Source organism: Podospora anserina, chromosome 1 (genome assembly GCF_000226545.1).
Source record: "Podospora anserina S mat+ genomic DNA chromosome 1, supercontig 1".
Lineage (NCBI taxonomy): Eukaryota > Fungi > Ascomycota > Sordariomycetes > Sordariales > Podosporaceae > Podospora > Podospora anserina.
Genome location: NW_001914859.1, coordinates 2,423,159 through 2,449,488, shown reverse-complemented (window position 1 = coordinate 2,449,488; position 26,330 = coordinate 2,423,159). Strand labels below are relative to the sequence as shown.

The 26,330-nt window shown below is 51.9% G+C and overlaps 8 protein-coding genes across 8 annotated transcripts, besides 1 other annotated feature; 6 read left to right on the top strand and 2 right to left on the bottom strand.

Moving 5' to 3' along the window:
* Window positions 1-1,420: 1,420 nt before the first annotated feature.
* PODANS_1_6885 (uncharacterized protein) lies at window positions 1,421-2,522 on the top strand (the record flags this gene model as incomplete). Its single annotated transcript, XM_001912873.1, has 2 exons — window positions 1,421-1,867; window positions 1,986-2,522. 2 exons carry the CDS (start codon window positions 1,421-1,423, stop codon window positions 2,520-2,522), a joined length of 984 nt encoding a protein of 327 aa, XP_001912908.1.
* Window positions 2,523-6,799: 4,277 nt separating this feature from the next.
* Window positions 6,800-8,455, bottom strand: PODANS_1_6880 (uncharacterized protein; the record flags this gene model as incomplete). The annotated part of the gene is made up of 1 exon (XM_001912872.1): window positions 6,800-8,455. The coding sequence occupies one exon, from the start codon at window positions 8,453-8,455 to the stop codon at window positions 6,800-6,802; it is 1,656 nt and encodes a 551-aa protein (XP_001912907.1).
* A 503-nt stretch (window positions 8,456-8,958) lies between these two features.
* PODANS_1_6870 (uncharacterized protein) lies at window positions 8,959-9,935 on the top strand (the record flags this gene model as incomplete). Its single annotated transcript, XM_001912871.1, has 3 exons — window positions 8,959-8,990; window positions 9,045-9,475; window positions 9,541-9,935. 3 exons carry the CDS (start codon window positions 8,959-8,961, stop codon window positions 9,933-9,935), a joined length of 858 nt encoding a protein of 285 aa, XP_001912906.1.
* Window positions 9,936-10,571: 636 nt separating this feature from the next.
* Window positions 10,572-10,670, top strand: a tRNA (tRNA-Leu).
* A 3,088-nt stretch (window positions 10,671-13,758) lies between these two features.
* Window positions 13,759-15,003, top strand: PODANS_1_6860 (uncharacterized protein; the record flags this gene model as incomplete). The annotated part of the gene is made up of 3 exons (XM_001912870.1): window positions 13,759-13,960; window positions 14,018-14,318; window positions 14,379-15,003. The coding sequence occupies 3 exons, from the start codon at window positions 13,759-13,761 to the stop codon at window positions 15,001-15,003; spliced, it is 1,128 nt and encodes a 375-aa protein (XP_001912905.1).
* A 1,724-nt stretch (window positions 15,004-16,727) lies between these two features.
* Window positions 16,728-17,377, top strand: PODANS_1_6850 (uncharacterized protein; the record flags this gene model as incomplete). The annotated part of the gene is made up of 2 exons (XM_001912869.1): window positions 16,728-16,781; window positions 16,841-17,377. The coding sequence occupies 2 exons, from the start codon at window positions 16,728-16,730 to the stop codon at window positions 17,375-17,377; spliced, it is 591 nt and encodes a 196-aa protein (XP_001912904.1).
* A 486-nt stretch (window positions 17,378-17,863) lies between these two features.
* PODANS_1_6840 (uncharacterized protein) lies at window positions 17,864-18,426 on the bottom strand (the record flags this gene model as incomplete). Its single annotated transcript, XM_001912868.1, has 2 exons — window positions 17,864-18,286; window positions 18,361-18,426. 2 exons carry the CDS (start codon window positions 18,424-18,426, stop codon window positions 17,864-17,866), a joined length of 489 nt encoding a protein of 162 aa, XP_001912903.1.
* Window positions 18,427-19,699: 1,273 nt separating this feature from the next.
* PODANS_1_6830 (uncharacterized protein) lies at window positions 19,700-20,835 on the top strand (the record flags this gene model as incomplete). The annotated part of the gene is made up of 3 exons (XM_001912867.1): window positions 19,700-19,849; window positions 19,912-20,700; window positions 20,761-20,835. The coding sequence occupies 3 exons, from the start codon at window positions 19,700-19,702 to the stop codon at window positions 20,833-20,835; spliced, it is 1,014 nt and encodes a 337-aa protein (XP_001912902.1).
* Window positions 20,836-22,492: 1,657 nt separating this feature from the next.
* Window positions 22,493-26,321, top strand: PODANS_1_6820 (uncharacterized protein; the record flags this gene model as incomplete). Its single annotated transcript, XM_001912866.1, has 3 exons — window positions 22,493-23,112; window positions 23,168-24,172; window positions 24,230-26,321. 3 exons carry the CDS (start codon window positions 22,493-22,495, stop codon window positions 26,319-26,321), a joined length of 3,717 nt encoding a protein of 1,238 aa, XP_001912901.1.
* Window positions 26,322-26,330: the final 9 nt, after the last annotated feature.

Here is a 26,330-nt window from a genome sequence, read left to right as displayed (position 1 = left end):
TCCCCCGCTCCAAGGGAAATAAAGATTTCCATTATCAAATATGTGATAAGCAAACCCAGCTTACAAATAACATGCCAGTTGATCAATCATATGTACATACCGCTGAAGAAAACAACCCTCTGTCGCTCGCAAGAAAATACACATCAACTCCCAGTGCATTCAAGCATTCATTAAAAGCGAACTTGACTCAACAAAAGCATGCAAAGATAATCAAGTCATTGAATTCGAACAGCGACGTCCAAGCTCAAAAACATTTTCATTGTGCTGGCATCCAGCTGTCTGCGCCACAACACCTGTCCTCAGAGACCAGGGGTTGAGGTGCCCCAGCGTGGCCTCTGCTAGCTTTGCTGGCGTAGTTAGGTGTTGAAGATCGTGAGGTGAGAAGATCTGTTTGTTGATCTTCTAAAAAAAAGTGAACAAAAGCGAAGGTGTTTCCCCCGAAGGGGGACAGGGTAAATTCCTATTTAATTTTCCGCTACGTCGCTGGAGGTAAGGTGTGGAAAGGGAGGCTGTATACCCCAGACACAGGCTGGCGGCACGTGCTGACATGTGAACAAGAGAGAAAGAGCACTTAGGTAAGAATAAAGTTGGTTAAGGCATTTTAGCAATGACACCACATTAACTGCAGTCTTATATCATCTTGTGAAAGTTGCAGACTGCAAAAGAGAGATTGTGAAAAAGACATGAAGTTGGGGACATGTCTGATTCGAACTCTGACGTCTCTAGTTTGAGGTGAGACACGTCCAACCATGTCAGCGACCCAGTAAAAAGAGAAATGGCGGTTGCTTGGGCTTGTTCTGTCCACGAGAGCGCGATAGGGATGTCAAAAAGAAGGGGGCATGTTGATATTGAGCTTGGATATGTCTGGAAAGTGCAAAAAAAAGCGAAGGTATCCGAAGATACAATTTCAAGTCGTCTGAGAATGTAGTTCGCTACTTCGCTGACATTGAAGGTCGGAAAAGTAGTTGATAAGGCTAGAGAGAACGCCACTCACGTGCCAAACCACTTGATTGCAGTTTTGAGATCTTGTGTATCTCTTGGCTCCTACCTAGGTTTGCAACAAGCATGAAACAAAGTTCTCATAATCGAACGACGAGACTCAGACACGGCCATGTTTCCCATCTGCCAATGCATGTTTGGTACCTGGAGCCAGCCGCAAGGCATGTCGGGCTTCAGAGTCTGGCCAACGCCGATTTCCCGCTCGATGCAACCTTCTTCGAGGCACTGCCCCGGTTCAAAGCTGTAGCATCATCTCGAGTGAGGCACAGTGAAAATAGGTGAAGTTACCTGTTGTATATCGTGATATGGCTATTGGCTAACGAGGATGTGGGAGTTCCATACATTGACAGGCATTTGACTAAATCCATTCTCCTATGACAACAAGCGAAAAAGTCTTGGTCTTTATTGTTTTCCGGGCACAATGAATGTTTCCGGTGAAAGCCACCACCCCCTCGACAGATTCAGCAATGTGTCTTCCCTCTATGGTCCAGGGAACATGGGCGGCTGGCTCTGCATCCTCCTCTCCCTCTTTGTTACATGGACGTTCAACCCCAAATACTCCCGCTCCAACACCATCTCGCCTGACTTCATCATAGCACTCACCATCCCAGCGGTGGCAGCTGGCCATGTGTACAATTTGATCTTCTTTCAAGCACCATCTTCATCAACCTCGAGTCTCAAGACTCTGTTGACAAGCTCCGACATATCTTCTCAACAATTTTCATCCGCCCTTGAAGCGCCATTGACGGTGTGCGAGACATTCTCTGGCTTCGGCCTCGCACTTTTTGGGTTGGCAACTTGGAAGGGCCAGATGAAAAGGGCGTTGATAGTGCTGGTGGTGACTGCTTTTACTTGGTCGCCAGAGTGGGTAAGTGTAGTAACTTCTTTCTTTCCGTTGGAGTAAGGAGAGAAATCTTGAGACAGGAGCTGAATATTGCCCACAGGCCATAGTAATCAAAACCGGATGGAATGTACCAATCGACGAGAGCAACATGGTGAGGCCCTTCTGTCATAACTTTGACGCACCGGTCATTACCGGTATTATGACGACTTTAATCGTTGCTGTTGCGCTGGCAGTCTTGAGTCAAATTACTTCACTTGCGTCCCATCAGTGCGACATTTTGTTCAACGCCTCGTCAAATGCCACGCAGGAACGCATTCCCTTACACACAATACAAAAACGGCTCGATCTTGCAAGAGCCAAATTAACCCTCACAGTTAAGGGTTGGTTTGATGCTATATGGCCTGTCATATCTATTCCCTTTCTCGTCATCCAAGTGGCCATCATTATTCTGGGCGGAGCGACCGAAACCAAGTACATGTCGAGCAATCAAAGCTTGGCTCTCAGGCTATCTATGGCTTTTCCGAAAAGCTCTTACAAAATTGATGAGCTTGACCAGGCAGTTTGCTTAATTTTAGGCCATGTTACCTTGGTGTTCAGTTTGTGGGATGCTCTCAAAGGCAGTCTCAAAGAGCGGGTGGCAGCGCACAGAATTCGAGGAGGACAGGAGGAAAATGAGTAGTGAGGATAATGATGGAAGATTTGCATATCTCAAGCAGATATTATCGCCCTCGATATTCCATGTGAAAGCCCCAGGCTAGTCCAGTCCGAGAAGATTTTACAGGTAGCCAAGAATTGAGGACGGCTTTTTCCACCACCGCATACACCCTTCTCCAGATCTGATGATAGCGAATCAAAAAAGAAAATTGCAAACTCGAACTCACGGCGTCTTGAAAATAGATGGAAATGCATATGTTTGCGCCAACCCTCGTATTGAATCTTCGTCCACAAGATGGCCTTGCTGGAAGATGGGGGACCACTCCCTGTCCTGTTTCCAACATCTGATGACAAGAAGAAAAAGAAAGCGAAGGTGACACCTGCAATCACATCATTAAAGATGTCAAAATCCCCCAAGGCCGCTTTTTCAGGTAAGGTATGTATGGATTCAGCTAACTTCGCTGATAATTGAGTTCAGAAAACAAGGTGATATACCCTCTTCTTCTTCCCCCTTCACTTCCACCCATCTGATGCCCCTTATCTCCGCTAAGCCAAAGGTGGACTTGAGGACATCTTTTTGTTCGCCCCAGGCACACCTTGACCATGAAAAGAGAAAATCGATGAAACATGACACACTCGAACTAGAACGTCTCTAACTTTACATCCAGACGCAGCCCACTAGGTTAAACCACTTAAAAGAACCCTCTGTGATAAGTTTGACTTGAAGCTGTCCGTCTCGGAAGCCCTGATTTGCGTAATCCTGTCTAGCTGTAAAGTAACTACATAAAAAGCAAAAGCGATGGTGACATCCTAGGGGCATTAAGCCACCCAGACTGTCATCACGTTCTTGATAAGTTTGTTTGATACCAGCTACTTCGCTGAAAGACATGCCCGGAAAAGTCGATGATATCCCTTCCTACCTGCCCAGCTCTCAGACTCCACAGGCCTTGGCTACCTAGCCAGACCGAGGATTGAGGACATCTTTTCTTAGCCCCAAAAGCAGTTCTAGTATGGAAAAAAGAAAAAACAATCGCAGCAACAGACATTCGAACAGAGACGTCTTATATTCTCACCGAGACGCATACATGTATGCTAAATTAACCGGAATCCCTACATAGCCAGGGGTGAGGGCAAGAGTAGTAGTCATCCCGGCTTGCTGGGAGTTATCTCAGCCCAAAGCAAAAAGCAAAGGAGAACGTCTACTCGTAGACGTCCCTTTAATGCCCCCAGGCCCGCAGTGTTATCCGTAGATATAATGGTAGATCATCCAAAGGTGGTTTATTCCAGCTACTTCGCTGATATCTCTTCCGGAAACAAAGATGATATCCCTAGGTCACTATATAGCTCTTCCAGTGGGTGTAAGTGGCGGGGTCTTGGCAGAAAGTGAGGACATCTTCCCCCCTAAACACACAAAAGACAATGCAGAAGCAAAAGAAAGACTCGAACGCAGGACGTCTTATTTTCAAGTTTGCATACAGACATCTGCGTTAGGGTGCCTGGAAATATGTTGCTAAAAAGCAGTGGAAAGTTGCGAGCATTCGCCACTAGCGACAATGAGAGCACACTGCGAAAAAGCGAAGGACCTAGAATATCTACAAGTAGATGTCTAAGAGTGACCGTGACCTGGCCCAGTGGTTATCCGTTGCAATCAAGTACTCATCATAAGATGGCATGTTTAGGCTACTTCGCTGATGATTGTGTCGGAAACACTGATGATATCCCTAGTGCTGGTGTGTGCCTAGGTAGGTGGTGTAAATAGCTGTTGGTCTCGGCACAGATTGAGGACATCTTTCAACACTAAAAACGATTACTTGGTCACACCCTGGACAAGAAGAAAAATGCAACTGAGAAGACAGAGATTCGAACACACGACGTTTCAAAATAAAGTATGCACACATCCACTTGCGTTAAGAGGTCAAAAATAGTGTTTTGATCTAAGTATCGATTACTGCCCCTGCTAGCCCTTGAGGTGGCCAGCCTCTGGATTTGTGGGCAAGACAAAATAAAAGCGAAGGCGAATACCTCGAGGTATTCTTGAACCCCCAGACCTCACAGATTGTTCGAAAACTCGAATGATAGTATTTGGACGCTACTTCGCTGAAAGCCTCTGACGGAAACAAAGTTCATAGCCCAAAGTCCCCAAGTGGTGGTGGTGGTGGTGGGGTCTTGGTATGAAATTGAGGACATCTCTCTCCTCATGTTAGCCCTCCCACGCAACCTCAAAGGACAAAAAAGGGAAAAGACGCAGGACGATGAGAGTTGACATCCAAAAAGATGCGAAGTTCTCCCCCCCCCCCCCCCCTTGGCTCGGTTGCCATGGCAAAAGCGAAGGAGATCATCTACTTGCAAACAGGTAGATGTCTGGCGAGAACCGAAGCCCTCAGTGGTGATCCGAGGATATATATGTTGCAGTATGATATACTCAATTTGATACCAGCTACTTCGCTGTTTAGCCTCAACAGAAAATAAGATGATATAGCCGACTCAATTGCAGCCTGTTGTGGTGGTGCAGTAAGTGTCCCTCCTGTGAAAATGAGGACGGATTCCCTAGCGGCTCTTGTGCTCCAAAGGTTTGGGATTCACAGCCAATGAAAAAAGAGAAAACAGGCAAAAAGAGACATTTGAACTCGAGCCGTTTCGAAAGTTTGCTTCAAATACAGATGTATGCACTGGACATCTTGTTTACATGAAGATGGTTGTGGTGAGGTGTGCTGTTCCCGGTCTCCACTCTCCACGTTGTGCAAGAGGGCAAAAAAAGAGAGGGTTAGAGGTAAGCTAGGAAGCAAAAGCGAGAGTGAAGTTCGGATGCGCAGGAGCTTACACCACCTACCAGCCAATATTACCGACAGACATCTTCCCGAACAAACGAGTGCATTGACGGTGTTTGGATAATCCAAAACTGGAAGAAAAGGGAAGTCATATATGTCTCCAAAAATAAAAGAGCAGACCCATATCCGGGCAAGAAAGTTAATTGTCAAATAATCAAGTGAATTAGCTACCTTACTTCGCTGACAACTTTCCTGAAACTATGTGTCAATTATCCAAGCCAGATAGACGTAAGGCAGTTTTAAGCAGCCCTTCGCACCTGTCTCCCATCTTCTGCACATGCCAAAAATATGGAAAAAGGGGCCCTGGAGAATCGGCTCTGTAGGTCTGTACGAGGTTCGGGCTGAGGCGATCCGCAAGGCCGCCGCTCCTGGATTCGAAAGCACAACGTTCAAATTGCTCCCGATTTAGGTATTGCCTGCCACGCAGCCATTCACGCCAAAGTTACAGAAAAGTACTAGCTATCCAACCCCTTAACTGCCTCGCCCCCACCCATGCCGTGCAGTCCGAGAGACCTTTGGGGATGTCGTGATGAAAAATGCAAAAGCGAAGGCACAATTATCCAAGTGCGTGGGTGGCTCTGTTGCCAGGGCCGGTTTGCTGGGTCGAGTGGTGAGCTCGAAGTTGTAATACCAGCTACTTCGCTGAAAGAAACTCTCGGAAAAGGATCTTATATACCCTCTAGCCTGCCAAAAGTTAAAGTAGCCCCATCGGGCCTGGTCACAGCTGTCAAAACTAATCACGTGTCACATCTCGAAGTTGATCTATCAAAGGCCGAGTTGTTTGGCTATTATTTCCCCAGTCAAGCTTTTTTGATTAGCATGGGCCTCTTTCTCGAGTTCCTATATCACAGATGATATCTGTTTCAAAAAGATGCAAAAAGAACATTCTTTTCCCATTCCGCAGGATTGAACATATGCCTTCCACAGCTTGACTTACAGGCTTCTAACTGCACCACCCGCCTACAAAGGTCACACCCTCTCTTCTCTTTCACTGCATCCAGGCATGGCCAATTCAGTGTTGAGTGAGAATGAAGGAAAAAAATATGGAATGTTCTCTTCGGAGATCCTCTCCTCAGGATCGACAAAATTAGAAGCGAAGGCCCATACATGGGCAAGGTGAGTTCATCCAACGAGCTTCATTGAGTCCACTACTTCGCCAAAAGCCCAGTCTGAAATCGAACCTTATAAGCCAGCTGCACAGCCCCAAGCAGGAACAAGGTAATCTAGTGGCTTGCTTAGCTTGAAGCCAACGCGTACAAACTCAAAGCCGCGTCGGAAAGAGAGTCAGAGCAGCCGGGGACTTGGTGTAATAACCTTGACTTCAATTACTTGTTGTCGGCGAAGTAAATAGCGCCTCTTTCGAGGGCTGGTACTGCTGGTTAGGGGCCAGCAAAAGTTAAAAAACAGACGTCTTGTATTCGAGTACCTTTGATAGACGAAACCATCATTTATCAGACAACATACACCCCCTAACTTATGAACTCTCCTCCCGTACCTTCCACCCCGCCTTCCCACCCCTCCCCCGTCTCAAAATCCAAATCCTATCCACCATCCCCGGCCCAACCCACCAACCGCCCGTCAACCCTCTCACCTTATCCCTCACCGCCTCCACCACCCTCCCCTTCCCTACCACCTCTCCTACATTCCCCCTTTGCCCCTCCTGACCCGGCCTCAACACCTCCACCCCCCCGAACCCCCTCACAACCCCAACAGTCTCCCACTCAACCCCCTTACTCCTCTCCTTCACCTTGTCAGGATCCTCCGTCAAAACATACCTAAACCCCCTCCAAAACTCCTCCTGCACTAGATCGCCTTCATCCTCCGTCTTATCAACCTTGATAACAACCCCCTTACCCCGGCTGCCCTTCTCATGAAAGATCAACCCCCCATCCGGCTCCAGCTTTGGAAACGCCGATCCCGCCGCGGAGGAAGACCCGAAGAGGGTGACACCCGTCATGCAGGAGAGGACATCTGCGTGAATGGGGACTACCTCCCCTGAGCTGGTGGATGGTGATTCAGCCAGGGAGGTGGCGAGGTACGAAAGGGCTTCGCCGCCGGGGTAGTTGAGTGATGAGATGAGCAACATCCCAGTTGAGATGGCGAATGATGCGAGCACTGAGGCGAAGAGAATAAGGGTGAGGACTTGCGATTTCCGGGAGAGAGTAGCAGCGCCGAGGGCAGCGGCTGCTGTGAGGGAGGGGACGACGTAGAAGATGAACCTCGCTTCTTTGTGGGGCTGGAGCGAGTAAATGGCGACGAAGAGTAATGACGGAATGACAAGTTTCTTCGCTGCGGGCGCCAAGGCAGGGTGATATAGCGAATAAGGGATGAGAACTGTGCAAGAAAGTGGGTTGACGAGTAGTCTTGGTAGAGCCGAGACAAAGTAGTAATACCATGGTGACGTCCCCCAGTTTGAGGAGTTGCCCCCGACGACGTTGTAGTAAAAGCCCCATAGTTCCGGCCATATGGGCTTTTGCCAAAAATAGCTGTCGATTGGGACTGAGCTTGCCAAAGCAATGGCGAACGATGCCGCAAAGGGGAAGATGATTTGTTCGATGGAGATGGCAGGCAGCAAGACGAGGTAAAGGAGGTTGGTAGCAAGGAGCAGGGCAACTTCAGAGCGGAAGATGACTGCCGCGAAGACGAACATTGTTATCGCTAGACGTTGGCGACGGGGTGTCGATTTGATGTTCTTGGGGGTTGGTAACAGGTAAGAACTGGCCAGGGTGGTGAGGCCAAAGGCGAACATATTCGGGAGAGTGCGTGAGGCATAGAATAAGACGTGGAACTGGCTGGCTTGGAGGAGGAGATACCATCTTGCTGCAGCAGGGCCGTAGGCTTGGCGAAGGTTGCGGGTGAAGATGTGTAAGCTGAAGGCATTGAATAGACCAAGCAAGGCACGAATGATGATCTGTGCATGCTGGAAGCCTAGAATGAGAATGATGGGTTGTGATATACCGGCCAACAACACTGAGCCGACAAAGGTTCGTGGAACAGCACCAGGGAATGTGAAGTGATCGTAGGTGTGGGACAGCCTGCTGTGGATGTTTGAACTGGGGGTTCCGTAGACAAGCACATCGTGTGTGGCTTGAATGTTGAATGATTCCTCAACTTTGGTGTAAGGAGCCATTATGAGATGGACGAGAATGAGGGCTGGTATGGAAGCTGAGAGGATGGTGTCTATGATCTTGTTAGTTGACCTGAACTCATTCACTCACCCAGCAACTTCAAACCTGGACCGTTAGAATCAAGGCCGGGACCTGATGCCTTCTCATTTTTCCTCACCACTGCACCCTCTGAGGGCAGATTTTGAGAAGCCATGATGCCAATTCCTGAGCATCAAGACCATCCCTTGATTTTGATAAGAATGTTCAAGAACCCAAGATTGTTGACGTTGACGTGCAGCCCGGCAGGCCATTAGGGGACCCTTGTCCGAAACGCTGGAGCAGCGCACGAGCCCACCCTTGACAGCCCAAACCCCGCCATCGGTTTCTCCACAACGGCTTTCAGGCCGCCGCCGCCGTGTGTCTGGGGAGAGCTCACCTCCGACCCGACCCCGCTGGACGTTGAACTACCCAAAGGTCACCTACAAGCTACAGCTGATAATCAAACCAAAGAAAACCATTCGTCACAATGGCTTCCCAAGACCCCTTCGACTGTGCACTGTAGGTTTGCCCCCTCCCACCTAGCTCATCCCGATACTGAACAGCAACAAACAGGGACCTCCTCCGCCGCCTCAACCCAAAACACACCGGTGACCACCTCTCCAACATCATCTCCCTCCACCCCGACCTCGCCGAAGAGCTCCTCTCCTCTGTCGACCAGCCGCTCACCGTCCAGCGCTGCAAGCAAACCGGCCGTGACTACCTCCTCTGCGATTACAACCGTGACGGCGACTCTTACCGCTCCCCCTGGTCCAACCAGTTCGACCCCCCCCTCGACGAAGCCGGCGCTGGCGGCGTTGGCGCAGGAGGCAGCAATGAAGGCGCCGGCGAGGGTGCCGTTCCAGGCGAGCGTGTAAGAAAAATGGAAATCAAGGCCAACGAGGCGTTTGATGTCTACAGAGAGCTGTACTACGAGGGGGGGGTGAGCTCGGTTTATTTCTGGAACTTGGATGATGGGTTTGCTGGTGTGGTGTTGTTGAAGAAGGGTATGCGATTCTTTTTCTACAATGGAGTGTGTAATACAAAACATGTGCTAATAGGTGATAAACAGCCTCCCCACAAGGCGACGCTACCACCTCGGGTGTCTGGGACTCGATCCACGTCTTTGAAGCCTCTGAGCGCGGTCGCACCTCCAACTACCGCCTCACCTCCACCGTCATCCTTACCCTTGCTACCAAGGGCGCCTCCCTCGGCGAAGTTGACTTGTCCGGCAACATGACGCGCCAGGTGGAGCAGGACCTCCCAGTTGACAGCGACGAGAGCCACATTGCCAACATTGGCCGCCTTGTCGAGGACATGGAGCTCAAGATGAGGAACCTGCTGCAGGAGGTCTACTTTGGCAAGGCGAAGGATGTGGTGGGTGATCTGAGAAGCATTGGCAGCTTGAGCCAAGGGCAGAAGGACAGGGAGACACAGAGGGAGCTGATTGGGAGTATGCGGAGATAGAACCAGGGGGAAGATGTGTCGTGATGCGATGAAGTGGTAATGAGGAGGCGGGCGCTCATGTAGATTTGGTTCGTTGTCTTTGAATTAGCGACATCGAGGTTTGACATCTTTTTTTTATTCATTTTTAAAAAACAAAGACAAAGCTGTTGACATCATATATCGTTTTATTACCCCGGGGGTCTTGAAGCCATTTCCCCATAGTGGGAGAGGCTGAACCGGTGTCTTGGGCAGGTGTCAGTTTAGTTTCCGGGTGGCCCGAGACAATGATGCTTCAGCTGGGAAAATAAAAAGGGCCGTGATGATTTCACATGGCGCCGAGCTGGAGGAGGAGCAGCAGCAGGCGGGCCGCCGACACCAAGGCCGAGAACCTCGCTGCCGTTACCGTTAACCGTTTTGGGTATGCCGAAGAGATCTAGTATTGCGTCACCTGGTAAGGTCAAAGAGACCCTGTGGGGGAGATTAGCTGTTCCTATTTCAGGCCTTCCCTTACCCCGGTATTGGAATCCCTTTGGGTCTGGCCACCCCGTCATTGCCGGTATGGGATTAGCTCTACTTGGACTTCGCAACAACAACACTCCTTCCAGGAGGTTTGATATGGACCCAAAAGCAACATCAGTATGCAAACCTGTCATGAAAGCAGACATGGCCGAGTGGTCTAAGGCGATGGTTTTAAGTTACATATAACTTTTATCACCATTATCGAGAGATGCGTGGGTTCGAACCCCACTGTCTGCAATCACTTTTGACACTTTTTACTCAACAACGATATCCAAGCGAAGGCGAGGACCGAACGTTTTTAACCGCACGTGGAAGGTACCTGCATATGACACGGATCGGCGGCCCTGGTTTTTTCTTCAACTGCACGAGGTGGGAGGCTGGGACTCTCCAGGGACTTTCAAGATCTCGACGCTTTTTTCAGGTGGTCCAGGACGATCTGGACTCTGGTACCGACATCTGCAGGACTCGTTCCAGGTTGGTGGGAACCGACTGAACGGAAGCAGCCGCGCTTTGCATGCCACATCGGGGGTCCTTCCGGTGAGCTGAAGTTGTCGTCGTCGGCTCTACTCTGTAGCATGTATTTTGAGATTCCCCGAACGCCGAAGGAGCAGTCCTTTCTTGAGGTTGTCAGGACTAGTAATCCTCACCGACTTTGTCATGAACAACTGACTAACGAAACATGATGCCACCATGATGAACGTTGGTTGTCTGCTCCCCGTCTATTGCTTTTTACTCGGAGGAACGAGTGCCGGCAGGCGAAGTGTGACACCACAGCTTTCCTCGCTTATGACGGCAAATACCAACTCTAGAAGACTTTGGGGGCCATTATCTTGAGCTTTAGTATCTCCGAAAGCTGACATTTTCAAAGTTCTAGACTTGATGACAATGGGACGAGCATGTCCCAATCTGGCTTTTAAGAGATTGGCCACAATTGCGGTGAGGCAACTCTATAGTAATCATCAGCGAGGTAAGGTGACTGAGTAAGACACCCGCCAGCGTGACACAGTACACTGCTGCTGCTGATGAGAATATCCCGGTGTATCCGTCGCCTCGGCCGGAGGGTTGCACCTTGGCCTGACATGCCTGGCAAATCATCAAACGCACTGACCAGGAGTTTGCTCAAGTCCCCTGTTTAGTGAAAATGCCAGTCGTGTTTTTTGGGTTGACAAGCCTCGTGATGTACACGGGATATCGGGTCGGTAATCTGTTGTTGTATCAGCTCGGGCTTGGGAATTTTGGCAGCAAGACCGAGAGCCTTGCTCGGGATGCCCCTGAATCACGGAACCCAGAATTGCAAAGAGTATCAGATGGCAGTTTTGGTGATTGTCAGCACCCACGACTTCATGATGCTCGTAAAACCTCGAACCGTTGTTGTGTCTTTTTTGCCAAAGTGCACCTTGACTCAGACTCTGTTTCAATGGGAGACGCCATGCAACCCAAAGCTGGCCCATAGAGGAAGGCTTCCAGAAGGAATCAGTAGCGCCTAATGCAGGAGGTGGGATCACTGGGAGGTGTTTGCCCCTGAGCGGGAAGGGATTCTCCTTGGCGGAGTGTGCCGTCACCACCTTGTTCCTGGCTGCTGCCGCTGAGATTTCAGCGGGATATTCCAGCAACATCTGACCTCTAGGATGAACCCCGACGGCCCGAGGCGGCGAGACGATTGATATACCGTGTACGGCGCGGTGCAGCGACCCAACCGATCATGGATTTGTGACCTGCTGGAAAGAAGAAAGTCATGACAGCTTTTATCGTAAAGGGGCCAGCAGTGTGGCTCGAAAAGGGGGATGGTTGGGAGGGCCAAGCCGATCTTTAACCCAGAGATGCAGAGGTGCAGAAATAGACAGGAATCGAAAACTGCAACCGCACAGACCTCCCAAAGCTGCATTCTCTGGGTGATCCTTTTGCCGGACGTGGTAACCGCGCGATACGCTGTGTCTCGTGCGTGATGCTGCGTGTGAGGACTGATAGTTTCTGAGAGACTCATCCATGATCAAGCGGGGCAGGGCGTTGGCTGTGGGACGTAGTGTGCCCTATGTTTCGGGTTGGCGGTGCCGGCGTGTCTCTTGTTGATGCTGTGCGACCCCTGATGGCATCTGTTTCTGAACACAGCGTTGCAACTTTTTTTTTGCAGAATCGTTGGGACCGAGCGAGGCAATAATAATAAGATTCAGCAGAGAGTTGATGATGGGATGGGAAGGAGGCGGGAGCAGCTGAAGCCAAGCTAGGTCCACCGGGGACCCCGTGCGGCCGAAAGGAGAGACACCGTCCCGGGCCTGCAGACTGACAGCAGGTCAGAGCTCGGATGAACAAGACGAGACAAGACGACCCAATTCTTGACAGGTCGTACGGGTACCATCCATCCATGCTTGGTGACTTGAAGAAGGTCGCAATATCAGATCCCCATCACCCACACCGCAGCTATCCTTCTTCCCTTCCGCTATAATTCGGGCAATACCTACGAAGTAATATCAGTCTCCTGACCATCTGCGGTTTGCATAAGAACTCCACCCACCGCAGCCCCAGTCAATCAAATCCAACAGTGGGCTTCCCTGCTTGGCAATCCGTTCGAATCGGCGGCTCTCCCTTCACACATTTTGTTGTCAACCTCGAGCTATTAATAAGCCTGCAATAGGGAAACGGGGTCGATATTTACTCAAAACCTGCTTCAAACGCCCTGAAGCCCCAGAAAAGCCGTCACCAGGAAGAAACAGTGGAGAGAACCAACCCCGGGACCCAGTCTATCAACTGCACCTCAAAGGAGAAAGTCTTGGGCTCACAGCAACACACACGCCGTCGTGCAGGTGCTTGCATTCCTTTTTCGGTTTTCGCGGCAACAGTGGAGCGAAACGAACGACAAGTAGAGGTTGATATCCTGGGCATCATCCCCTCAACCCCCTCAAACACCCCCCCCCCCTCTCTCTTCTCCCATTTGCTTTCTCTGGGTGTTCACTTGACCACCAATAATCCTTCCTCCCACACAAACCCCTGACTGTTTGCCTTCTCCCGAATTTCTCGAACACACCAACTCCCTGTTCTCTGCGTCATTCGGGAGCTCCGACCCAAACACGCACGAAATTTTTCAACAGCGCACTCAGACTTTCCAGGTTGTCCAGGTTGCTCTCCATTTTCGCGAACGAAAGACGGCACATATAGTATCTCGATTTTGCTTCAAAAGACAGCTACTTAATACCTACCACATACGCCACCGGTTTTACCAGAGACATATACAAATAAGTAAACTCCGCGCGATCCCGCCCTTGCGTCCCCCCTTCCTTTCCGAGACTTCGGCAGCGACAGACCGAAAACCCCCCAAAAACGAGACATCATGGCGGAAAAACCGTCGGTGTTGATCATCGGCGGTCTTGGCTACATTGGCCGGTTCCTCGCCCAGCACATTCACAAAAGTAATCTCGCGTCCGACGTGCGCATCGTCGACAAGGTGCTCCCGCAGCTCGCGTGGTTGCCTTCAGAGTTTGAGGAAGCGTGTGCCGGCGCCAAGTTCGTGCAGGCAGATGCGAGCAGAGAGCGTATGTCTCTCTCTAAACCTACCAAGCTTTCTCGCATATATTGACCAGTTCAAACAGAATCGCTCCCTAGAATATTCGACCGCGCGGACGGGAAACAATTTGACTATGTGTTCAACTGCGGTGGAGAGACTCGCTATTCACAGGAGGATGAGGTGTACAAGCTGCGGTCGTTTGATTTGTCGCTGAATGTAGGAAGGGAAGCGGCGAAGAGAGGTGTCAAGTGCTTTGTCGAGTTGAGCACGGGGATGGTGTACAAGCCCGATTCGTCACCGAGTAAGGAGCAGGACAAGCTGAAGCCCTGGAGCAAGATTGCGGTTTTCAAGCTGCAGGCTGAGGAGGAGTTGGCCAAGATTGAGGGGTATGTTTTGTTGCTTTATGATCTTGTCTTGTTTTGGAACAGTGGCTAACGTGTTTGCAGCTTGAACCTCGTCATTGTGCGACTTGCCCATGTTTACGGCCCATATGCGTCTCAATGGGTCGCTACAGCTCTCTGCATGGCCAGGGTGTACAAGGCCCTCGAGTCAGAAATGAAGTGGCTCTGGACAAAGGACCTCCGCCAAAACACAGTGCACATTGACGATGTCTCGAGGGCTCTGTGGGCCATCACGGGCTGGTACACAGCTGGAAAGGCCAAGTGGGACGACGGCAAGATGGGCAAGGTGCCAACTTTTAACGTGGTCGACAAGGGAGTGACAACTCAGGGAACCATGGCTGATATTATCGGGGAGGTGTTCGGCATCAGCACGGGCTTCCAGGGATCGTTGATCAGCACATTCGCCAAGCTCAACCTCGACAGTGTGGTGGACGATGTCAACGATGAGCTTTTGGGACCGTGGGCTGATCTTCTTGCGGAAGCTGGGATCACCAGGCCGGGACCTCTGACGCCTTTCATGGAGAAGGAGCTATTGAAAGATACCGACCTGAGCATGGACGGCTCGAGGTTAGAAGAGGTGGTTGGGTTCACGTATGAGAAGCCCAAGATTTCGAAGGAGCTGGTGGAGGAGGTGATTGAGAGTTATAAGAAGATGAAGTGGTGGCCTTGAGGAGTTCTTATATACCCTGGTGGATGTCCTGGAGTTGGGGAAGGGATAGTCTAGGATTCGTTTAAGAGAAACGGGGGAAAATACAACCCCAAGGCGTGTGATGGATGGGGTTCTTGGGAAATGTGACCAGGCCGTCACCGAGCGAGGGTTTGCGATGCGGAGCTAATGTATGGGGAGGGAGAGGCGCATCTTGCCCCTGGGAGTTAGGAGGCTCGGGGGAGGCACGTCGAATGTAATACTAGGATATACCGACTCAGAATAATCTTTGTTTTCTTTTTAGTTTAGCGCTGTGGTCGGTAGGGGATCGAGAAGGGAAGGCAAGGCAAGGAACGGTTTAGGTTAATACTGCATGAGCTGGTGTTACAGCATATACTACTACTTACTACATTGGAATAATACTCAAAACATATCAAAGAGTTCAAACAATGGACCTGAACTTCATCTTTGGATTACTGCACTGTTGTCAGCCACTGAAGGTGAAGCCAGCATTGGTCTTTCAACAACTGTCAAGAGCGCTTTCACGTGGAAAATGGAACCTCGGTGGTAGCACTATTTTTACCCCGCACTATTCATGGTGGGATTCTTGGCTTTGGTCTTGGTGGGCAGGAGGGAGGCGGGGAGGAGGGGCCGCTTCATTTCGAGCTGTCCTGATCATCAAGCATGAACCTGACCAGAGACCTGACGAACTAGGGGCCGGGACGTGGTGATTTCCTGTTCTTGAAGATGAAGTTGATACGCTTCAACACCTACATGTGTTGGGAAGTGATCCAGATAATTGGTTACATGCAAAGGCACAACCGCACGGGGACTCCCGAGAGGGTTCCTGAAAGTAGCAGAAAGTTTATCTGGACGGGAAGAGTCGAGGCACGCGGTCTAGCGGATGTACCGCGCATACGATTTTGGCCACCGTTTTCAGCGGCCGTCTGTCTGGCATTCTCCGGAGCGTGAAACTAGTCTGATAGTGTTGGTTCAATGTTTGGCATTTCGCTGAATCGGACTCGGAGGACATGCAATGCAAGTCTTGTCCCGGTCTGCCGGCCGCAGCAGCAAAGCATCAACCCAACCAAAGCAAGCAGCAAGCCTCACAAAACAAACCAAGCCATAGAGGCCACGAGGTCACGATCACAAAACGAGCTGCCAGAAGTCCCTTCCTCCCCCCCCAATCCCCGCGCCATGCAACGCTGCGTCATACTTAGGATCGCCCGCCGCGGCCGATATCCTCCAAACAGGGGATCCATCCGAAGCCAATGCTTCCCGCGTGCAAGCCTTGTCCTTGCGTTTTACTTGCGCATGCTTGTGAATATGTTAGAGCAGAAGCCAAAGTCACAACCTCGGCCGCCCAGACACGCAGGCCCCCAGTTTCATGAGAGCGCTCTGCTGCGACTCCCCGCCTTGTGACAAGCTTGGGTAGGTACCATATCTTACAACTCTACCCCACTAGCAGATGTACCAAGACCTTTAGCTAGTAGAGATCGAAAGAAGGGGAAAGACCAGAGAGAGAGAGGGCTGGAGAAAGGTAGGAATATAATAAGAACCGAGTCCCTCTGTCTTTGTTGGGCCTTTTCCTGTCTCACATCACATTCCATCTTTTCCATCTTACACCACACTACGTATACCCTCACACACTTGTGCTTCTCCCATTAAAGAACGCAAGCTTGCCTTGAACTACTCCAAATCCCCCCCATCACTTACACACCACAACATACACATACATACCGTTCAAAATGGCCGCTCCCGCCTCCAAGACCATTGGTGACCTCAATGGAAAGTGGGTTATGGTATGCTCCTCTATTCCCCCTCCCTTTTCCTCAAACTTTTACTAAACGCCTCAAACTAGAACAAAACCCTTTCCACCCCCATCGAGCCCGGCCTCGCCCTCCAAGGCGTCGGCTGGATGACCCGCAAGATGGTCGGCCTCGCAACCGTGACCCTCGAAATCAAGCAGTTCTCCGCCCCCGCCTCCCCCCCGGCCGAGCCCTCGGCCACCCAGTTCACCCACGTCGAGATCGAGCAGACCGGCACCGGCGGCATGAAGGGCTCGACCGAGAAGCGCTGCCTCGACTACACCTTCCGCGACCACTCCGACTGGCTCTTCGGCCACGTCAAGGGCCAGTCCAAGTGGATCTCCACCGCCGAGATCACCGACGACTTCCTCAAGTCTGGCTGGATCGAGACCGACGCCGAAAAGGGCGGTCCCAACGGCGAGACTCACCTCCTCAGCTATGTCGAGAGCTACGATGCCGGGTGGACCGCCACTCAGATCTGGGGTTTCAAGGAGTGCAGCGATGGCAAGAGGAGGTATGCGAGAAATGTGGTGATTGCCAAGGGGAGCGAGAGGGTTGAGTTGCAGCTTTACTATGACTACCTTGAGTAAATCAAGGGTGTCAGAAAGTAAAAGAAGAGAAGAAGGGTGGTAGATCGGCTTTGAGTACCAGGTAGTCTTGCACGCGAGTTTTGTACTGCAGGAGTTTTGTATCGCTAGTTTTTGTTTGCTACAAGTTGGAACGCCCAAAGATCATCATCCCAAGTTAAAGCTACTACAGTACCTTTGTGCGTCTGGTGAAGTTGTCCAGATGCCTATTGCGCCCATGTACATCACTGCCTTCACCTATGGGCAAGAGAATAAATCCAAATGCGCGAGCTCCGAGGGGAATCTGAGCCCCCCTGTGTATGATAGCTTGGGTATTCTGTGTGAGATCAACCCCCCTCCCATTCCTAATCCCAATGCCCATTTTCCATGTTGAATGCCCCCCTGAATTTGCGACCACCTTCAACGCCAGTCCGTAATGAAAACCCTCTTCTGTTTCGTTGCCCCTTTCTTACATATCGCCTCCTCTACACCATCCCTTGTTCAGCCATTCTACGCAGGCCTTCTCTTGACAAACTCCTCCAAATCCTCCCTCGTCGCCACCCCCAAAACAAACCTCCTCCCGCTATCCGTAATCACGGCAAAATCCTGCTTCTGCCCGCCATTGTCCTTGCCCTCAAAGAACCCTTCCAACTCCTCGAGAGGAGTGTTCATGGTGATGACTGTGTACCGTGCCCCCTTGCGCTGGAACCTGATCATTGCCGATCTGATCTCATCTTCGGGTTTGCATTTCCCTGACTCGAGGAGGGATTGCAGGTGAGGGATGGAGATGTACCCCAAAAGGGCCCGGTTGGAGGAGGAGACGATGGTAAGGTGGGTGTAGTCGCGCTCAAAGGCGGAGAGGAGGGCGAGGGAGATGGGGTCGGAGGGGGTGAGGGAGAGGGCGGGGGGTGGGTCGAGGTCTTCTACTGTTGCCTATGGGATGGGGAGGGGGAAGGTTAGAGATGATGATGATGATCATGAGAGGGGAGGGAAATAGGAATTTTTACCCCGCGATACCGGGACGCCCACTTGGAGACGAATGGCTGTGATGGTTGAGACATTACGTCGGCCATTTTATGTTTTTTTTAGGAATCGTTGCTAAATTTTCCGGGAGAAAAAAGGCTTCGGTGAAAGTCAAGTGTAGCGCCGAGAAAAAAAAATGTTAATCGAAAGGTTGAGGTCACTCCGACATCTGTGTCAGTTCGTGGTCACCGGCGGTCAAGTGGATGAGGTGAGCGTCAGAGAGACTGGAACGAGTCTTTGACAGTGGCCCGGGTGCTCCCTGCGGGCCAATCACATGTAATTAGCTAATGTGTGGGGGATACTTCAAGTGGCCAGTGCTTGTGCTTCCTGGGGTTAAATAGGAGCTATTCCTCTTTCTACAGGTGCTCATGTACAACGACGGGAGAAGATATCGTGATTTTATATGGCTAGAGGAGAAGCGGATATCGCCGGTGAAAGTCTCAGCAATGACTTGCTTCCTCAACTGCATTGCGACAGCGGGTCGAAAGTGTCAATCATACCAAGCAATCATAGGCATAGTCAGCCGTTATGGCTTCGCGATAAGCCGCGATAAAGTGGTTGGCTCTTGAAGCTGCCCCGCCAAACGACGTCACCGGTTTTGGGCTGTCAGAATCCGGGCAATGTCGTCACTTGACGGGCACTTTGCGATGTGAATGTTGAACGCTACTGGCTGAATTGGAGGATGTGATCCAGAAAGGTCGAACGGGAGAACCGGATAAAGCATCATAAATTCAAACTGAGCGTATCGCCAGGCATCTTGTAGCATGTTTGAGCTATCTTGTAACCCTTCATCCGATCCCGACCTTTGCCGGCCAGCTCGGACTTTGTGTAACTGAGCCTTGCCTTCCTTGTTATTGATAGGCATGTTATTATCCTACCGTCTGATCCTTCCCGGATTCCGTCTCATCTTCTTAACTCCGGATTGCTGCATCTAAATATTCCCTCAATTGAGAGCTTCTACTCGGTAGCGATTTCGACCGTGTTGATCGATCAGATTATATCCTCGTTTACATTTTCTTTCCTAGAATCTATTGCCAATCTAATTATCGCAATCGGTACGTTTGCTTGACCTTGTGTGTTTGGTTACTGCATCCATTCAGCTTGGGCGCGGATGTCATGGATCGGAGCAGCTTCTCCTGTGCGCTTGGACTTGTCACTTACACCTTATTTTCTTGACACCAGGAACCCTCAAGATGGCGCCCCTATTCCCTGCGTTCGATACGCTCCAAAAGACCTTTGGTAGCGGTCCGACACCAAGCCCAACCAACTCACGAACTCCCCTCGAAGCTCGCCTCGATTTGTATCCTGCCTACTCCATTGCCGATGATGCGAAGAGCAAGGCGAAAAAGCTCAGCGAGGAAGCCAGCCGAGAATTCAATGCCGCCAGCAAGAAGGCTCAGTCTAAAACCGGCAGTATCGAGCTCTACTCTGGGAAATACTACGCTGCCTGCACATTCGGCGGCTTGCTGGCTTGTGTAAGTAACATGGTGGGAGCAATATTTGGAAGCGCAAGCTGACAAGCACCATGATTATAGGGTCTCACCCATACTGCAGTCACTCCCTTGGATCTTGTCAAGACTCGGCGCCAGATTGACTCCAAGCTCTATTCAGGAAATTTCCAGGCCTGGAGACATATCCTCCGAACCGACGGCTTCCGGGGCATCTTTGTCGGTTGGAGTCCAACCCTCGTCGGTTATTCGGCTCAGGGTGCGTTCAAGTACGGCTGGTATGAATACTTCAAGAAGACCTACGCCGACATTGCTGGCCCCGAGGCGGCTCACAAGTACAAGACTGCGTTGTACCTGTCTGCCTCGGCTTCGGCCGAGTTTCTGGCCGATATCGCGCTCTGCCCCTTTGAGGCCATCAAGGTTCGGATGCAGGGTACTATCCCGTCCCAGTATTCGGGTACACTCAACGGCCTGAGCACCATCACAGCTGCTGAAGGCGTCGGTGGCCTGTACAAGGGTCTCTACCCGTTGTGGGGAAGACAAATCCCCTATACCATGATGAAGTTCGCTTCCTTTGAGACCATTGTCGAAATGATCTACGCTCGCCTCCCTGGCCAGAAGAGTGATTACAGCAAGGGCGCGCAGACGGGAGTGGCCTTTGCTGGTGGTTACCTGGCAGGTATTCTTTGCGCCATCGTGTCTCATCCTGCCGACGTCATGGTCAGCAAGCTGAATGCCTACCGCAAGGCCGGTGAGGGATTCGGTGCTGTGACATCAAGAATTTACAAGGACATCGGCTTCAAGGGGCTTTGGAACGGTCTGCCAGTCAGAATCGTCATGATTGGTACCCTCACTGGTTTGCAGTGGATGATTTATGTGAGTTTTTGCGTCTTTCTGTCGAGGACCTGTGAATGTGCTTGCTGACCCCTTTTTCAGGACTCTTTCAAAATCTTCATGGGCTTGCCGACGACGGGTGGTGCTGCGCCCCCCGAGGACGACCAGCACTCTTGAATGATGGCATTATGAGGAAGATGACGGTAGTATAGTTAAGCGGGTTGGGTGTTTTCAACGCAAGGAGTCGACGTAGCAGGCCTGTTCCTTGTTGCTTTCCGTGTATTCGTTTTTAGTTCGTGGTGTTTTATCGAAAAGGGATTGGTTGCTGTTAGTCGGTTTCATTCTGCTCTTATGTGGTAGCCAGTCGGTGTTAATGTCGCATTTCATCAAAAACATGACGAGAGCCAGTGACGGATTATGCCGAAATATATGTTCAGAAGTGAGGCTGAGGAGTGGAGGTGGTGTGTTTGATACGCGTAATAGGTTCGTAGGCTGCCTGGGAACGAGTTCTTGAGATGGTCCCCCCTTACGCGCGTAGGGCTTCACAGTGCACACAGTGCGGTTTTATAGGTGGTAGCCCCTGAAACATGCCACCCAACGGCACACCACCGACCGTTCCAGGGCTCCGGAACAAGCCGCTGAATGGGTCGGCACTGTGCGCAGGAGTGATAGGCCCGCTCCCGCTCTATGCCCCGCCACACTTACACTCGCTGCGTCATCCAACGAACACTGCATCAAAGCAACAACGCATAGCCCGTGGAGCGGAGACGGGCTCAACTGCGTAGGCTCCGTCTCCGCGTATAGCTTTGATGGTTTTGTATGGCTGTGGCTAGACCCGACCGTAGCGCCCGGTGTTTGGGCATGACATCGGTCAGGTAGGACCTCGAGAAATGTGAACTCTTTCCCTGTATATGTACTTTTTTCCTCATCCCGTCCCGTCTCATCAAGACACTGCTCGCTTTCTTCGTGGAAAAAGTACCTTGCTTGTGCATCATCTTCTCAGCCTGCCCCTTCTTACAACATCTGCCTTCCCTCGACCATCTCTCTCGTTGGTCAGCACCTCACGAGCGACAAATCAAATACCACACCCGGGAAGGACTTTTGAACCCGACGGACCGGACCACTACGTTCACCTCTCCCTCTTCCTTTCGGCGTCGCCCTGCCTGTCTTACCTAACCTCCCACACCTTACACAAGACAGACATAGCCCACGACCCATATACCAGCTTGCTGTCGTCAGCATTCCTTTCTCACTTTCCTACTGTTTTTGAAGCCGAATCCCCAAGACAAAGATACTTGGAATACAACTGGTCGAGTTCGCTATCCGCAGACAGTTGTACCTGTCACTCTCACACTCATCATCGCCAACACCATGACAGGCAACGACAATCCCGGCCGTTCCGGGCCACCACCAGTACCGCCTAGATCACCTTCCAGACTGTCTAGACAGCGGTTGTCTTCACAGCCGCAACAGTCAGAAGCTCAGCAGCCACCGTCAGACGGCCCGCGTAGGACAAACGCAATCCCAACCCATGAAGATCTTATGGCAGGCGAGGACGAGAACCTGGATGTAGCCCCCCCGGCTTACGGAGAAGGCGAGCACCATGATCAGCTACAGCTCTCGCAAAACGGATTCGCTGCCGACGCCGCTGTAACTTGTGAGTATCACAATTTACCCTCGCCCATGCCCGCCCGATTCCATTCCTACTTACACCCCTTTTGCGATCCTCTTTCTTCTTGACCGCTACCCAGAATCCCTTCTTAACCTACCTCTGTACCATATTACCTATGTCATCGCGTGGATATACGTAATCTCTTGCCAGCCGACTAACACAATGACCGTTGAAGCCACTGGCCGCGTCTCGATCCATTTGCTGGAGAAGAACCGGCGCTTGTCTACGCTTCTTGCGCCTGCGATAGCCAAGAGGTCAAAACCCCCTCCTTTGCCCCCCTTGCCTTCTGGTCCCCTTCCTCCGCCGTATATCCCCCCTAACCTTGGCGGTCTGCCGGGACAGACGCCGCCCCCAAAGCTTAACGTTGTTATTCAGATTGTCGGGTCAAGAGGTGATGTCCAGCCTTTTATTGCGCTGGGCTTGGTCCTGAGGGATACATATGGCCACAGGGTCCGGATCGCCACACATGGGACGTTTAAGAAGTTCGTCGAGGAGAATGGCCTCGAGTTTTTTGACATTGGAGGGGACCCGGCGGAGCTGATGGCGTTTATGGTGAAGCATCCGGGGTTGATGCCTGGCTTCGAGGCCTTGAGGCAGGGGGAGATCAGGAGGAGGAGGAAGGGAGTGGAGGAGATGCTGGAGGGGTGCTGGAGGAGCTGTATCACGCAGGGCGGGGAGGGGGATAGGCCGTTCGTGGCGGACGCGATCATTGCAAACCCGCCGAGCTTTGCGCATGTGCATATTGCGGAGAAGTTGGGGGTGCCGGTGCATGTCATGTTTACGTGAGTACTTTACTGGGACTGAATGGGAGAGGGGTTTGCTAACAGGTGGGAATAGGATGCCGTGGACACCGACAAGGGCGTTTCCCCATCCGCTGGCGGATATCATTGCTACCAACGCGGATGATGTCCTAACCAATTATGTTTCCTATACCCTGGTTGAGATGATGACTTGGCAGGGGCTGGGAGATGTGATCAACCGGTTTAGGACAAACGTCCTGGACTTGGAGAGCTTGAGCTTGCTTTGGGCTCCGGGGTTGATTTCGCGGATGAGGATACCGACTACGTACTGCTGGTCACCAGCTCTCATTCCCAAGCCAGCGGATTGGGGTGAGGAGGTGTCAGTGTCGGGGTTCTTCTTTCTGAACCTTGAGTCTGGGTACGAGCCTGACCCGACGTTAAAAGCATTCCTGGATGCTGGACCGCCGCCGGTATACATCGGTTTTGGGTCGATTGTCGTCGATGACCCTGATGCGCTGACCAAGACGATCTTTGATGCCGTCAAGCGCACTGGGGTGAGGGCTTTGGTATCAAAGGGATGGGGTGGCATCGGAGGAGATGCACTGAGCCTTCCGGATAATGTCTTCATGCTCGGGAACTGTCCTCACGACTGGCTGTTCAAGAAGGTGGCGGCCGTGGTACATCACGGAGGTGCGGGGACCACAGCAGCGGGCATCAACGCTGGCAAGCCGACCGTCGTTGTGCCTTTCTTTGGAGACCAGATCTTCTGGGGCAACATGATTGCTAGGTCTGGTGCTGGGCCAGCACCAATTCCGTTCAAGACTTTGACAGCCGAGAACCTCGCCGCTGCTATTGAGAAGTGCTTGGAGCCGGGTACACAGACCAAGGCGAAGGAGCTCGGACAGAAGATCAGGGCGGAGAAGGGGGCTGATGTGGGTGGCAAGACGTTCCATCAGTTCTTGAATACTGACAACATGAGATGCTCGCTTGCGCCGAGTCGGGTTGCTGTTTGGAGGGTGAGGAGGACGCATGTCAGGTTGAGTGCGCTGGCGGCGGCGGTGTTGGTTAGGGAGGGATGGCTGAAGTATACGGATCTCAAGCTGTAAGCTTCCTTCCACCTTCATCTGTTACTGAGGATATCTTGCTAACATTTCACCAGACATCGCTCGGTAGAACATGACACAGACGAGCAGCCCTGGGACCCTGTCTCAGCAGCCACCGCGGCACTCGTTGGAGACTTCAGTGCCTTGACCTTGGCCGTGGCCGATTTCCCCAGAGAAGTCTTCAAAGGTGCCAAAGAAAACAAGAAGGCCAAGGAAAAGAGCAGCAACAGTGAAGCCTCGAGCTCCAGGTCAACAATCGTCGGCGACAGAAACAGCGTCCTTGTTGATGATGCAGCCTCCATCTCAGCCAGCACCATCTCACCCAGCTCCTCTCATCAACGAACCACCTCCCACGCCGCCGACGCAGCCAGCATCAGCTCCAACTCTACCACTCCCACCGCCTTCACCAGAATCGACACCGGCACCGGGACCGACACCTCCTCCAAGCTCTCCCCTCCCCCAACCCGAGCATCGGGCTCAAGCTCCCCCACCCGCGAACCCTTCAACCTCGACCTTGCGGTAGGAGCAGGCAAAGGCGCCATGCGCATCCTAGGCGTGGGCGCAAAAGTCCACACCAACTTCTGCCTGGGCGTCGCCCGCGGCTTTCGCAACGCACCAAAGCTCTACCACGATGAGACAGTCCGTCCAGTGGAGAAGGTCACCGGTTTCAGCTCTGGCGTCCGCGTAGCTGGCAAGGAGTTCAGCCTGGGTGTCTATGATGGCGTCTCTGGCCTCTTTACCCAGCCCTGGAAAGGCGCACAGAAGGAAGGCCCCGTTGGCCTGGTCAAGGGTTTTGGCAAGGGAGTAGGCGGGTTCTTCCTCAAGAACTCGGCTGCCTTGTGGTCGATCCCGGCGTATTTCTCCCAGGGGGTGCAAGTTCAGATGAGGAAGAGTTACTTCTCCAAGACGGAGGTGATGGGGTACATCATTGCCAGTCGGGCCAAGCAAGGGGAGGAGGACCTCGAGTTCTCGACCGAGGAGGAGAGGAGGGATATCTTGGCGAGATGGAGGGAGATGAGGCAGGATGGGCATGATTTGAAGGGGTTGTACTCCCGGTATAAGGATATCAAGAATGAGGATAGGGAGTTGAGCGGCGAGGGCAATAGCAATAACAAGGAGGAAGAGCCAAAGACGGGATGGCTCAGGACGAGGGGGTTGAGTATTGATAAGAGGAAGGAGTTGCATAGACAAAAGGAGGAGTGGAGGAGGACGCATCAGGGAGGAGCGGCGTCGCCGATGTCACCTGGGGATGTGACGCCTCCGGAGAGGGGGATGAGCAGAGGGAGTGCGAGCTCTAGCACGAACAATATGCTGATGGCGCTGGATGATCATGAGGCTATTGAGGCTGCGATTCGGGAGTCGGTGCAGAGGACTTCGAATGGAAATCCGGAGGAGGATGCGGCGATTGAGCAACTGGTTAGGGCGAGTGTTATGGGGATGAGGAGGCAGGCGGCGGAGAGGGCGTTGGCGGCTGCGGAGAAACAGGCTGTGGACAATCGGGGAGCCTCTGGGCAGAATACACCCCCCGAGAGGCCGCCGCAGTTCGATGCTGGGTGGCCGGTGGATTTCAAGGGGAATTATATCTCTGATGAGGAGTTCACCAACATCACGGATGAGGAATACCAAGCTTTGATCGAAGAGGCGGTGAGGCAGAGCTTGATGGAGGAGCAGGCTGATCAGCAGGGGCAGTCGTATCAGCCCTATTATGCTGATGAGAAGGCGGCCTTGAGGAATCTGCAGAGGAAGCCTGTGCCGAGTCCCCGAGATGAAGCGTTTGAGCTGCCGGGGAACAGTGGCGGCACGCCTCCTCAGCGAAACAGCAATGACCGTGACGACGAAGAGGAGCAACTTCGCCGAGCTCTGGAGGAGTCAGAGAAGGAGTTTAGAAAAGACAAGGAGAAGCTCCAACGGCAGATGACGGAAGAGGAGATTGTGCTCGAGTATGTCAAGAAACAGAGCTTGCAGGAGGAGGAGTTTAAGCGGGCGACGCGGCAGAGCGGATCGCGGGAGGGGAAGGGGAAGGATGTTTCCGAGTCGTGGGAGGTGTTGAATGAGTATTCGGATGAGGACGATGAAGATTTGAAGAGGGCGTTGGAGGAGAGCTTGAGGATGGCGAATAAGGGGAGAGACGGAGGGCCGTCTGCTTGACTTTATGAG